The 15,115-nt window shown below is 39.4% G+C and overlaps 1 protein-coding gene across 1 annotated transcript in view; it reads left to right on the forward strand.

The window, feature by feature from the left end:
- The first annotated feature begins 680 nt into the window (after positions 1-680).
- IQCM (IQ motif containing M) overlaps positions 681-15,115 on the forward strand; it is a 107,898-nt gene continuing 93,463 nt past the window's right edge. The window contains exon 1 of the mRNA XM_067551591.1: positions 681-732. Within this exon, the coding sequence (XP_067407692.1) occupies positions 716-732 (17 nt within the window). The 5' untranslated portion in view covers positions 681-715. The remainder of the gene's footprint in view (positions 733-15,115) is intronic.

The following is a 15,115-nucleotide window of genomic DNA, read 5'->3' on the forward strand; positions in this document are numbered from 1 at the left end:
GATCTCGGTCAAGACTGGCAAAGTCCTGGTGATATCTGGACAAATAGTTTAATTTTATGAGATTTACACACCCTATTTGCAAGTTTTTTAAGCCAGCAGAGTTTTGAAGCCCTAAAGACTTTGCTCACCTACTGATTACCCCCTCATCCACGCCATCCTTTAAAAACAAACTATTTTAAATGGACAACATTGTGTAGTGAGGTACACAAAAGTCGGGAAATGCCAAAAGTTTAATTTTATAAAAAGAATAACATCCTCTAGTGTTTCTGGAACTTCTGAAATAACTGTGTGTTACATTCATAGCCAGACATTTATCTCACAGTAACCCCAGATTCTTATTTTTTAAAATATAGTAGAATCATCACCTGCAGCTAGGTCAACACAGCAGAGATAACTCTTGACAGATTTTAGTTGTGACTAGTTTAATAACATGTTTATTTTGTCAACAGGAATATGATAGATCTGTATCTTCTTCCAGTTGGGAACCAACAAGGACTTCTACTAGTGCCCCTCCTATTTTAGCAAAAAATGCCACTACTTACAACTGTATTCCTATTCTGACAACAAATCTTAAAAAGAATTTTCTCAGAGTCTCTTTTTTAGAAGAAGGATTAGAACAGCCACCTGGAAGACCAAGCTCTGTAAACCGTCCCACATCTAAGTGTTTCAAAACATATCCTCAGAGTTCTAAGATATTAGTCCAACCATCTCCACAATGTATCATGAAAAAAGGTGAGAAAGATGTTTTTAATTTATTATTTGTATTTCCATAGTGCCTAGGACCCCATAGACCAGGAACAGATTGTGCCAGGCACTGTACAAACAGAAGAAAAAGGCAATCCCTTCCCCAAAGAGTTTATAGTCTAAGTAGAAGATAAAAGACAGATGGATACCAGCACAGGGAAGTACTAGGAAACAATGAGATCAAATTGTCTAAATAGACTGACAAGACAGGGTGGGGGAAGAGGTATAAGACACAAGCAGAAAGAACAATGTGATGTCAGCAAACACGTTAGTTCCACAATTTTTTTAGCATGTGTTTGTGTGGGTTTGCTTAGAAGAGGATCAGTTGGAAAGAAAACGGAAGGGAAGGAGTGTGAGGTGGACAGGGCAGATGAGGTTAGGTGTTCAGTGTAGGTGAGGTAAAAAGACTGTGAGGGAGGGGACGCGGAAGGGATGAAGCAAACAGCCAATCAACACAGGGCAGAGAAAGTGAGAACTTTCTATAGTTTTGACTGGATTGTCTGAAGGTAAAGAGGTCCCTGTTTTGTTGGCTTTTGTTCCTCCTGGCTGGTGTCTCTGGCTAGCTCCTGTCTTTAGTTTTCCACCAAATCCATATGGTGGGGCAGTCCCTCTGGATCATAGTGCCCCCAGAGTGTGTGTGTTTGTGTTTGTGGTGTCTACTTTGCACAGTTCTGGATCCAGAGGGTGTTGGGATGGAGAAGGGCCTTATTTGGGCTCCATTTTACCCCCTCACCTTGTGCTCCTGCTAGCTGGAGTCTTTGGCAGGCTTCTCTATGCAATTTTTCCCCCAAGGTCACATTCACTATATGTAATTTTTAAAAAGGAAAAAAAAATGTAACTCCTTACTATGGGCTCAGTTCTGCTTTGCTTTCTCATAGTGGCCTGATTCTCAGATGGCATAGATTGGCATAACTCCCTAGAGGTCTCATGGCAGATTTGGCTTATTAATTGCAATGGGAATACTCATAGAGTCAACGTATGACTCAGTGTGAGCAAGGGTGGCAAACTGGGTTTATGAACAGTAAGTGTTTTCCAAATGGTGAGGCATATTGTTAGTTTCAAATTTGCCTTCAATTTTAGCTGACAAACACTTTTTTTGGGTTTTCAGGTTTTTGGTTTTTGAACAAAAAGTCAAAATTTTCCACAGAAAGGAGACACCTTCAGGAATTTTGTTTTGTCAAAAACCCAATTTTCCATCACAAAATTTCTGTGGAAGTTTTTTGACCAGCCCTATACAGAACCTCATGCATATCTTCATGCTGACTTGCTGTTCCTCCATATAAACAAGAAGTTGAAGCAAGATGGAGCTGATGTTGCTTGCATAGCCCTGGCCAGAGGTCATCATATTTCATCCCCTGATTTTCTTACTGTAGCCTCACATTTCTTCCTTCCAAAGACCCCCTCTTTGTATCTCAGAAGGCAAATCATATTCTTTGCCTTTACCTGATTTCTCTTTATCATCTAGTCTGGATCTTGGCAACTTGTTAGATGTGGTACTTGAATGTTTTAGTGTTGTGTATAAAATTCTGTTGCAGTGCAGAAAGTCACTGCTAGAAAAAGGTACATACACTGTAATGATGAGCATCAGCAGAAACAGTGCCAAAGCTAGACACTGTGCATATCCCTGCCTCGTAAGTTACAACTGCGACTAGTGCCACGTGAGGCATAACAAAAGCCATTATGGGGAGTACCTTCTATATCTGAAAAAAAGAATCTAGAACCTAAATTTTCCTTTATTGGGGAAGCTATTTAGTGTTGATAGAATTTTGTTGTTTGCATTTCTGGGAAAATGACATGAGACTTTGCCCTTGTGGTTTTGTGTCAAGCATTTGTTCAGACATAAAAGGAACAAAACCACCACAGGCTACATGCTATAAACCATATCCAACTTCCTATCATTTTTTATTTTTTCTCTGAACAGGTGGCACAAGTCCCATAATGCTAGAGATTTGAGAGAGATGCAACGATGATCTCCTATGAATTTTGATAGTGTACTGTGTAGAACAGGTCTAACTGGCAATTCTGAGTCTACAAAGGTCCATTTTTATATACAAAATTTTCTACTGAGGGGGAATGTACTTGTTTCTCAGCCATGAAATAATTTACCTAGACTTGCCAGATGGCACCTCATTTCAAATACACTGAATCAAACAGCTCCTGCATAAATATCTATATATGCATCACAACATTCAAACCACAATTAAGATGAATAGGTTCAGTACATTGATACAGTAATATGTATGTTTGCCCTCTGTGAAAGATGGATGCCAAGGTAGGTGAAGTGTTCTACATTTTCCAGTTCCTTTCTGTCAATGTAGATCTTCTTTGCTGCATCTAATGGAGAATTTTTGTTTTACCAATGTTCAGGGTTAGCCGTAAGCTTCTAAGAAGCAGTTTATGGTTGTTTGTAGATCCTCCTTGGAATGTGTGATTACAGCATGATCATCTGTGTACTGTAGTTCAATTATTGTTGCTGATGTTACTTTAGTTCTAGCATGGAGGTGAGAGAGGTTGAAAAGGTTGCTGTCAGTCTGATATTGGATGCCAATACCCTGTGGCAGATGGACTTGGATTAGCATTTTCATAGCTGCTAGGAAAATAGAGAAGAGAGTGGGTGCCAGTACACAACATTGCTTTATGCCATTACAAATGGCAAAGAGCTCAAAGGTAGAGCCACTGCACAGGATGGAGCCTGTCATCTGGTCGTGGAGGAGTCTTACAATGGTGGTAAATTTGCTTGGGCAACCAAACTTTGACATGATTTTCCACAGAGCATCATGATTGAAAGAGTTGAAGGCTTTGGTCAGATTGATAAAGGCTATGTATAGCTCCTGGTGTTCTTCTTTACATTTTTCCTGGAACTGCCTAGCTGTGAAAATCCTGTCAGTAGTGCCTCGTGATGGTCTGAAGCCACATTGGGACTCTGGGAGTACTTCCTCTGCAAGAGGGAGCAGATGAGTCAATAAGATTCTAAGAAGAATCTTCCCAGTGATGGAGAGGAGGGCAATGCCTTGATAATTGCTACAATCAGCCCTATCTCCCTTTTTAAAAATGGTGATGATGTTAGCATTGTATAAATCACCATGGATTTTTTCCGTATGCCAGATTTTGAGCAAATGGAACTTGTTTGTCAGTGTTTCTCCCCACACTTTCAGTACTTCAGCTGGTATGCCACCAGACCTGATGCTTAATTGTTCATTTGCTTAATTGCTTTACGAACTTCTTCAGGTGTTTGTGGGTTGGTGAGGGTTTTCCAGATTGGGTGCTGAGGGATGTCTCTGATTCAGCATAGAATCCATTGTGCCAGCCTTGCCTTTGGCAAACTATCCTGCCGAGTGTTCAACAACCATGAACACACTAGCTTTTCATTTATAAAGTGGTGGTAATCCCAACTCTTCTCTATGCCTGTGAGACCTCAGTGACCTACAGAAAATACCTGAAAAACCTGGAACATCGGCACTTTCTTCAGAAGATCCTCAATATAAAGTGGGAGTATCGCCATACTAACATCAGTCATGGAGGCCAACACCTTCAGTGTTGAGCCTCTGATTATCCAGCACCAGCTGAGGTGGAGCAGGCATTGCGTGTGCATGCCTGATGCATGCCTTCTGAAACAATTGTTGTATGTCCAACTCAATAAAAGAGAGAGGAAATGGGGAGGTCAAAAGAAATGCTTCAAAGACACCCTCAAGAAAAACATCATGAAATGTGGCATCGACATCACACTGTGAGACAGTAGCCCAAGATAGGGCTAACTGGCAAAGACTTGTCAGAGGAGGAACAACCGTTTTGGAGGAAAATTGTCTCACCCTGGTTGGAGAAAAATGCCAGAAAACAAAGGACAGAAAACTCTCATGCAGTGATCGTGGCCCAACCATGCCTTCCAACACACCTGCAATGTCTGCCAAAGAGTCTGAGGCTCAAGGATCAGACTCCTCTGTCATCAAAGGACCCATATAAAATAAAACACATGAAGGAGATCATCCTCAACTCAAGGGATCGCCACTGCCACCAGTAATATGTAGAAAGTAAGTGAATATATGTCCTTGTAACAGGGTGGTAGGATTCTTACATTGATTCATTGCATTAGCAGAAGTTGGAATCCTACAAAGAGATTCTGACTGATTCTTGCTGGCTCATTTGGGCATGTGTGACTCATTGACTCCACCCTGAATATAAGGAAAATGGGAATGGCTCTTTGGACAGACAGAACTAGGGTCTAGGACAGAGAGGTCCCTGCAGGGAAACTCTAGGAACAACCAAAATTAAGGAAAAAGCTTAGGCTGAAGTTTACATTTTTGCTGTTGTTCCTTGTGTTACCAATACATCCATAACCTAGAAAGGGAGGGATAAAATTTAGTCTAACTACAGTGTGAGTTCAGAGGATGAGCGAGGACCCAGAGGTCTGGAGAAGAGCAAACATAAAACCTATCTTTAAAAAGGGGAACAAAGAGGACTTGGGCAATTATAGACCAGTCAATCGAACTGGGATATAAGGAATAGCTAGCCTTGATTTGTCAAGAACATGTTATGCCAAACCAACCTAATTTCCTCCTTTGTCAGGATTACTGACCTAGTAGATGGGGTAGACGTGATATATTTTGATTTTTAGTAAAGCTTTTGACAGTCTCACATGACATTCTCATAAGGAAATGAGAAATGCAGTCTAGATTAAATTACTAAAAGGTGGGTGCACAACTGGTTGAAAGACCATACTCAAAGAGTAGTTATCAATGGTCTGCTTTCAAACTTGGAGGGTGTATCTAATGAGGTCCTACAAGAGTCAGTCCTGGGTACAGTAAAATTCAATACTTTCATTCATTACTTGAATAATGGGGTGGAGAGTAAGCTTATAAAATTTGTAGATGACACCATGCTGGGAGGGGGTGCAAGAACTTTGGAGGAGAAGATTAGAATTTTAAAGGGCTTTGACAAATTAGAGAATTGGTATGAATTCAACAAAATGAAATTCAATGAGAACAAGCACAAAGTACTATACTTAGGAAGAATAATTAAATGAATTAAATAAAATGGAGAATAATTGGCTGGGCAGTAGTACTGCAGAAAAGGATTGAGGTGGGTATAGTGGATCACAAATTGAATGAGTCAATAATGTGATGCAGTTGTGAAAAAGCTAATATTCTAGGGTGCACTAACAGAAGTATCGTATGTAAAACTTAGGAGGTTATTGTCCCACTCTACTTGGCACTTCTAAGGTCTCAGTTGGAGTATTGTGTCCAATTCTGGGCACCACATTTAGGAAAGACATGGACAAACTGGAGAGCATCCAGAGCAACAAAAATGATAAACGGCTTAGAAAACCTGACCTATAAGGAAAGGTTGAAAAAAAACTGGGCATATTTAGGCTTGAGAAAAGAAAACTAAGAGGGGACCTGATAACTATCTTCAAATGTGTTCAGGGCTGTGTTCAGGGCAAAGAGGACTGTGATCAGTTGTTCTCCCTGTCTACTGAAGGTAGGACAAGAAGTATTAAGATCAATCTACAGCAAGGAATCCCCATCACTGGAAGTTTTTAAGAACAGGTTGGATAAACACCTGGATTATGAGATTAGATCACCTCTATAGCAATCAAAGTGCCTGGTTCTAGAGCCCTTACTTATGGGAGTGTAAGAATATAGCAGGTATCAAGTTGATAGTGTGGGTGTAACTATAATAGTATCTGTGTTAAGCTTCTGAGCATGCTCATTATGAAGCAGACATTTCCAGATGTCTGAGCAGAGTGGGGTTGGGTTGCCATTGCAGCTAAAGCAAACAAACAAACCCACCAAAAGTACCATGCCTCTGTTCCTCAAACTGATTCCTGAGTGCTTAGTGAATTTCAGTGAGTATTCCGTTATTCTTCAATGGGACTGCTCACATAAGTAAGGCTTCAGGACTGGGTTCGGGATGTGTGAGTGATTTCTTTTTTTTAGCCCTCAGTAACTGCACACTTTCTCAGAATGCTTGTCTCCCAGTTAAACTTTGCTAAACACATTGCTATTCTTAACACATAGCTATTCTAGTTGTTGGAAAACTATATCTTGCAAGAAACAAGCTCTGTATGTTATCATTATTAGTTATTTTATTTAAGAAAATGGCAGTAATGCTGCGAACACTGTAGGCTCCTTTTTAAAAAAACAATTTTAGTTGAGGAATTTTCCCACTAGTTTTTAAATCTTCCATCCAATTCAAAAGCACCTAAACACCTCTTCATTTTTTAATCTGACAAAGCAGCTGCTTTCATTTTCATCTTTATCTAGAGTCAGAGTTCAAACACCTGTCGATTTTCTTGCAGGACCCACTCATTTGGGCCTCTTTTCAATTATCACTCATCCTCCCCCGCCTAAACATTTAATTAAAATTTCATGCTGTTATGTTGTTTTATAAACTCTGCACATCTTCTATAAAGAGGTTAAAGAAGAGGTACCTTGCAGACTAGCTGGGGCTGGGGGAGAAGGAAAAAAAGAAACGGGCAGGCTGGCTGGGTCCAGAAATACAAGGAAATAGTAGCACCTGGGGAGAACCACTAAAGAACTTCCCATTTGTGGAAATATTAAATGGCTGGTGAAGGAAAGCTGGATTGTAACCCCTAGCTAGGCGGCAACAGCCAGAAGGGAAAAGAAAGCTCAGAAGAAGCTCCCAATGGGATTAGAGTGAAGCAACCTGGATGGAGGAGCCTGAGAGAGGCTCCAGTTGGGTGCAACAGCAACAGCCCAACCCTCTGGTCTATTGTTGTTTAGCGATTTTATGATGTCATTGGGCTATCACAGTTGCGTGATTGAAAAAATGTATAAAATAAATGCTGTGTTAAGACATCACTTTTTAGGGAAAAACAAATGTAGAACAGTAGAAATTTTTATGGATTGGTGTAGTCTTTTATGCATGAACTTCAGAACAGCTGACATCTGAGTCAACAATATGGTGTGCAAGTTGTCAGTGCCTTTCAAAAATATTTCTGTCAGGCAGGACTCATGGTTTCGGTAGCCTAATCAAAGGACAATTATGTTTGATAAATCCCAGAATGTTAGCAGGATAATTGGCTATGACTGAACCTACTCAATCACTGTCACTGTACATCTTTATATAGTGTGTTCAAAATTTAGTGTGAACATAGCAAATAACGGTGCTATCTTTCAAAACTCAATGTGCCAATAAAATGGTGAAGTATGAATGAAAGTACCAAAATGAGAGACACTGAAAAGTATTTCATGCAAAGAGGAATGGCAATATTGCCAGGAGAAGCCACAGGATTAGCATCACTAATAAAACATCTTTTAAGAATATGTCTAACTAGGATCCGGAATAGTAGTGCCTCTCACTGGATAAAGTTAAAGGTAATTGGTAAAGCCTTTTTTGGTTCTTTACAATACACAAAAAGACTTGAAAGGTTTATGTCAAAGAGGCTTTTGCTGCTTGTTTTTACATTAAAAATTTAAATCTTATCTCTCCTGGAAAACTCTATAGTGACTGGGGATGTGGTGAAATGATAACACAAGAACCAAAAGACTGAAAGTTGAACAGCTGGGAGGGCAAGGGATTTGTGGTCAGACTGTTTAAAATAGAGTTTGAAAAATACTTGTATCTATTGAATGCAAAATTGAAGAAACAAACCAAAATGCACAGCTGTTCACTCTAATGCCCCTTGCCTTCCCCACCTTATGTACTGAGTGTACAGATTTTTGGAGAAGGCTAAAATTCCTTAAGATATCCATGTAGTGAGAGTAAGGCTTTCCCTGTGGAGTGTGGAAACTTACTGATCACAGCAAAACTGAAAATACCGTTATCTTGTTAAATCGATTATGTACATATTTTAAACCTTGTAAAGGAATAGTCTCTGAAATGGCCGATGCTCTTTAACTTATAAAATTGTAAAGTGAAAAACAGATTAAAAATTCATGAGGCATATTATACCTATAGTAAGGGATGGATTAAAACATAGGCAAGAGGGTCCCATGCCCAGGGCCTCACTTCTTGGAGTCGCATGATGTGATACAAATTTTAACTTCATTTACAAATAAATGTTTCTAGATGTCACAGATACAAAGAAAAGCTTGAAAATATCACCTGAGTGTAGCTGATTCCTGTCTCAGTCTGCAAACAATAGTTCCAAGAGGTGTGAATTGCCTCATTCATCTTCACAGAGGCCTGCTGCCAGCCCATGGAGGGACAGGGTCATGGCAAGGGGGTTATATCTGAGGGCACCATCTGGGTGGTGCCTACAGCTAGGGATTGCCTTAATTTGTCCTTGCCTATAAATTAGGTAAAGAAACAGAAAGCAGAAATACATAGCCACAAAGATACCTTATAATAAAATAGATTAAATACAAAGTTCTGGCTTTACGCTCCCTCCATAGTACAAATAAGGTCTGGCCACACTCCACAATTGTGGAGAGAAGATCCAATGTTGGGAGAAAATAACACTCAGTAGTTGCTCTCAATTTCAGCTGGCAGCTCTGCAAGATCCCCTGAACCACCTGAGAGACAATTTTCTTCCACCAGTAATGGTCTCCTTTGGCCCCTGCAACTATTTCTGGGAGTTACTGCAGCTCTCTTGTGTTGGATATGCAGAAAGAAAGTTGGAGGAGGAGGAGCTCAGCTCATTTATGAGACTCCTGACTCTTTAAGCAGTTTCAGGATCCCAGACCACAGATATGCTGCTGTGTTTTCACTCTACATCTCATTCTGCACTGGCCTGACTATCCTCAGGATTAATCAGGCCAGACAAGGTCGTTATAAATGGGCATAAGGAGCTAATATAAGCTATGCTTCCACAAAAGAGAAGATCAGTAGTTGGCCCTCTCTGAGGGTGTCAGGGTCGCTCTTGTAGGGTTTCTGATGGGCACATGATGGCAAGATTAGTAGTACAAGGGGTCTCTACACACCAGTTCAGAGAAGGAATTCATAGGCAGCAACAGTCCAGGACATCTGCTGGTATCTCATGGCTTTTCTTTGCCTTTGTGCACATGTGGGTAGCAGAAGGCTGCCTTTGTGCAGAGACTGTGGAGGCTACTCCATCTCCTGATCCAAACTATGTACTGAGCAAAAGGGTTTCCCCTTATTGCACTACTATCATGAATCTTGCTCATCTGCTCAAGGTTACATTTTTTTGGTCATATTTGGATTTGGGGATGACTTCACCTGGATATACTGACAGAATGTTTTGGGCCTTCATCTGAAATGTTGAGCTGGTATGAGAATAGCTCATAAGATCAATGTGAGTTTGCTAAATCTTCCTGTATTTTCTACTAGTGGGTTAGAACTCTTGCATTTTTAAGATTCCATTTTATATCATTTTAGTCATAGAACCCATTTCTATCTTTTTATGTTTTATCTTTCCAAAATTGTATATCTCTCTCTCTCTGAAAGCACTTAAATAAGTTGATTTCCAGAGGTGCTGAATTAGCATCAGTGAGAGCTGAAGATATGAAAATCAGGCTACCAAATCTTAACAGTTTTGCCTTTGCCCATAATGTTTTATAATATGTTTACATGGGTATTCAAATAAATAAAAAGCATGTGTTTGCAAATAAACATAGAGCATAATTAAAAGCATAAAATTTATGGAGGGGATGGTCTTATAAGATAGGCCACATGCCATTGTAGGCAATCTGGGAATGCTAGTAGCAAATATTCCCAACAGCTAGGGATGTGACACTAGATGGGGAGGACTCTGAGTTACTACAGTGAATTCTTTTCCAGTTGTCAGCCTGGTTGGTCTTGTTGACATGATCAAGGTCTAACTGGTCACCATATTTGGGGTTGGTAAGGAATATGGTCAGATTGGCAAAGACAATGGGCATTTTTTGCCTTCCTCTGCAGCATGTGGCACGTGTCACTTGCTGGTCAAAACAAATGTAAATGGTGGATTCTTTATAACTTGAAATCTTTAAATCATGATTTAAGGATGTCAGTAATTCAGCCAGAGCTTAGGGGTCTATTACAGGAGTGGGTGGGCGAGGTTCTGTGGCCTGCGATGTACAGGAGGTCAGACTTAGATGATCATGATGGTCCCTTTTAGCCTTTAAGTCTGAATCTACGTTAATCTTGGGGAATAGACACAGAGATAGGTATTTCTCTTCCAGTATTCTTTTTTATTTTTGGGAGGATGAAAAAAGGAGTGGAGAGAATCGAAGTCCTTGCCAGTTACCCATCTTGTTGAAGTCTGCAGAATATTTTTGCTACTGGTTATTCTTTTGAAAACATGGACCGCATGCCTGCGTTTTTAGCCAGATCCTTTTCTAAAGCAATTTATACAGTTAAAAGTGGTTTGATTTTCTGTGTGCTCAGAAATATAAAACAGAGCCGTGCATTGTGTGCGGTCCAGTTGCTCAGTGTTTGAGTGCAAAATTAATTGCAGAACAACATATGAGAAAATGCCTGTGTTGGCAGAGTGTGCATTTATGAGTAGTTTCACAAACCCTTTGTTGTAGGAAAGCATCAGGTGTCCCATTTAGTTTGCTAAATGTGTGTATACAGATATACGGCTAATTTACTTTTTAAATGTTTCTATTTTTGTTTTTAATAGAGACAATTAGCCTAAGTGATCTATTGGCCAAGATTGAATCAGTGAGTACAGCTATGAAGCATGAGAAAAGTAAAAATTGTACATCTGTCAGGTAAAAACTGACTGAAAGACAATGAATATCTACTTCTGCATTTTGCCTTTTATTCCCCATCTCTTCTCCAAGCTATATATGAAAGTGACCTTGTCTTCTGATAGGATATAATTTTTTTAAAAGGTGTGATCACTGTAAATTACTTAGACCCATTAGTTTCTAAAATTTATCAATGCTTTTGAATTAATGACATTCTAACAAATCTAGAAAAAAGTTTTTGTTGGCATATATACAGTGTTACATATATGGAGTTCATCAGTACCTCACAATGACAGCTTATATCCAAGACCAAGATCTTACTGTTCATGTAGGATAAACTCTTTCCAATGAGATATGCTACAGACTTCCATTTATAATAGTAAGAGGGGATTGAGTTTGATTGTTTATATATACTAAATGTCCACTTTAAGGTCCTCTTTTATCTCCCATTGAAATCAATGGAAAAACTCCAATTCACTTCAGTGTTGCAGGATCAGAACCTGTACAACAAAACATTATATTGTTACATAGAAAAAAGAACTATAAGGAAACATTTTTATTGAGTTCACAGAATATAGTTCAATGTCCTCTTTAAAATGTCAAAGATAGGGTTGGATTATTGGGACCAATAAGTCTACTCTGCGTTGCTTGAGTGGCATATGTTGGACAGAAATTGGTCAGTAGTGGCCAAAAACCAGAATTCTCACTGTACAAGGTAACCCTTTACTGGGAGAAAGCTAGTAAAGGGACTATAGCTCCTGCACCACCTGTCCCCTACAACTCTGACATAAGGGGCATAAGGAAGCCCACTGGGGGGTTTGCTATATGGGGAGGGAGCAGTGTGGTGGAGAGGTGCTCCCACTGAATATTTGTCATTTAAATATTGGTGGGAGATACAGAGACGTAAGTATGATGCCTTAAACAATTTTATCTGTTTGGTAGGATAGTTATATTTGCCTTAGAATGAGTACAATAGAAGTAGCTGCTCACAGTAAACATTTTAGCTATATCAATAAACTTTGGCTGTTTCTTTTCATGTATCCTGAGAGAAAAACAAAATTATAGCTTACATGAAACCTTTCATTTGCTCCTGCTTCTATCCTCCTCACCTGAATCGGTGCATCAAAAAATAACATACCTGTATCCATTTATTAACAACTTCTGAGTTTTATAGCAGATTTAACAACTGTGCAGGCTTTCCACAGCTTCATTTTTTCAATCTCCTTGATTGAATGCTAGGATCCTAGAGCTAACCCAGCACTCTGGTCACTACAGTACTGGCTATTCCCCACTGGAGTGGACTTAATTGGGAGATGGGTGCTGAAGGACTTTATTAGACTGGGGGCTCATGAGCTAGTGAGAGCAATCAACCCAACCCATCATATGGGAGCAGTTAAAAGACAGTAATAACGTACAAGGAGAAGATGGTAGGGGCCAGGGATTACAGGATCTCAGAATGAGGGAGTCTTTGCTTCTTCAGAGTGGGCTGAGGGGGAAGTTTATGTCCAGTTGTGTATTGCTGCCCAAGGTTGTACTGATGATCTGGTGGAGGAGACCCAATAAATAAAACAAAGAAGCTCTGGAAAGCCTGCACAGTCATTAAATCTGCTACAAAACATGGCAAACCTCTAGCTTGTTTGTGGTGGTCCAAAGAATGGCGCACTGTCTCACATACATTTAGATAGAAGAGAGATTCAGAATATTAATTTTGAGGCAATATGGCAAACAAAAAGAGAACACCAAAATGAAATTAAATATAAAAGAGAGAAAATGGTTGTTACCAAGTGGGTTATTTCATGTTGAGTTTTATGAGCCCAAATTTTCAGACTTCTATCTTCATTTGAGGTCCCACACATCCTTATGTCAGCATTTTGCAGATGAAAATGTGTGAATACATGCTAACTGTGTGTTCCATTTACATACACTACACCTGCAAGTGTTTGCATTTGAATCCCTCAGTGCTTTTTTTTTTTTTTTTTTTTTTTTTTTTAAATACGTGCAAATGTTAACACTTGCACATGTGCAATTATTTGGCTATTTAAAGGACATGTGCGAGGGCTCGTGAAGTATGGGTATCCACCAAACTGTATGTGCACAATTAGAGGACAAGTAGAGGCATGGCTGAAAAACAATCTGATTAGGTTCACAATGATTCAGGGATTGGTTGTGGTATTTATGCTTTGCCCTAAGTAGGGGATAATGGGGAAATGCAGCACACCATGGATGAGTATGAATAAGCATCCTAAACTAGAAGAGCCTGAGAAAAACCTTCCCACAATTTCTCTTGCTTCCTAAATATGGATATCTTATGCTTTTCAGATTTTCTAGCTTTCCTTGGGAGCCCATTAACATACTCAAAATTCTGGTGAATTTGTTTAAGTTCTAGTGGGGATGCTTTTGGTCAAAACTTGATTATAAAGTCTGACTTCGTTTTGTGTTGCTTTCATTAACTTCACACAATGTATATGAACATCAGAATGATCTTGTATAACTTTTACCCAAAAGGCTTATTTCCAAATTCATAAACAACTAAGTTCAAAACAAAAGATCATGCTCCCATTAAAGTCCAGGGCAAAGTAACTTTACGAATGTAAAAAGAATTGGGACTCTTTCACAGACATTTTGGGTGATCTGTAAGGAAAGTGAAAGCATGTACAGAATTACAATTTTATTTTTGAAAGCTGTATCTAAAATCTAGACAATCGGGCATGCACAGGCAGTGTATTTCTGGGTGATAATAGTTTTCTTAGAGGGTGTTACAAGGCATGTGCCTGATAATCAATTAAATGTATCAAACTTCTAAAAGTTCACTTACTGGAGCCTCTTGATACTATTATGAAAACAAATTTGTATGTAAAATAAACCAGCCATGAATACTCTCTGTTAATGCTGTTACACCCATAACAGTAATACTAAGAGCCAGGTAGACGGCTCCATTTGTGCCCAGAGTCCTAAAGCCATATCTACATTTTTGTATAAGTTAGTATCCTAACAAATCTAAAATGCCTGAGGCCAAAATATACATATACTATAGTATTGGTTTCCTCCCCCTGAATTTTCTATTGACTTGCTGCTAATATCTGGATGCTCATGTCCCTGATTATGCACTAGGCATGAAAATGCTATTCTAGGTTTAAAAGTCCCTTGTGTTATTGAATCAGAGTTGCTCCGGTGCTGATGCTCTTGCAGCACATAGTTATTTTATAATAATGCTGGGAACTGCGGCCTTGGGACAAACATGCACTGTGTGGGCATGTAACTTTTACATAGTCATCAATATGTAAAACTAAATGGTAGTGCAACAGCATTGACTAAAATGGGACAAATAAAATGGGTGTGATGTCATTGGAATGAGACTGAAACTGTATATAACAGTGACCAAGTTCACACTTTAACTGATTCAGAGAACATGTGAATAGCTGAACACTGAATATCTCCCCAAATTTGATTAGAATATTTTTTTCTGAAAAATGTCCTGCGTAACACCTCACAAAGGCTTAGTAATAAACTACGCTGAATGTAACAGTTAAAATTAATGGGATTCTTCTGAAAAACTACCCTGGAATAGACCAGAATAGGCAGTTTGGCAGTAGGGGGCAGAGGAGATGGGGTGAAGACAACCCTCAGTCTACTCCCACTCATTTATTTGGGAGGGGGTTGTTGCAGGAGGTTGTTCTCCTCCTCACACATTTACCTGAAACCTGGGTAGCCAGCATGAAGGAATAAGGGCACATCTTATCCTCCCTTATAGCCTGGGCAGTCACATGAACCAGCCT

Source organism: Emydura macquarii, unplaced genomic scaffold (assembly GCF_026122565.2).
Source record: "Emydura macquarii macquarii isolate MOO-44397 ecotype Brisbane River unplaced genomic scaffold, CSIRO-AGI_Emac_v2 contig_1363, whole genome shotgun sequence".
Classification (NCBI taxonomy): Eukaryota; Metazoa; Chordata; order Testudines; family Chelidae; genus Emydura; species Emydura macquarii.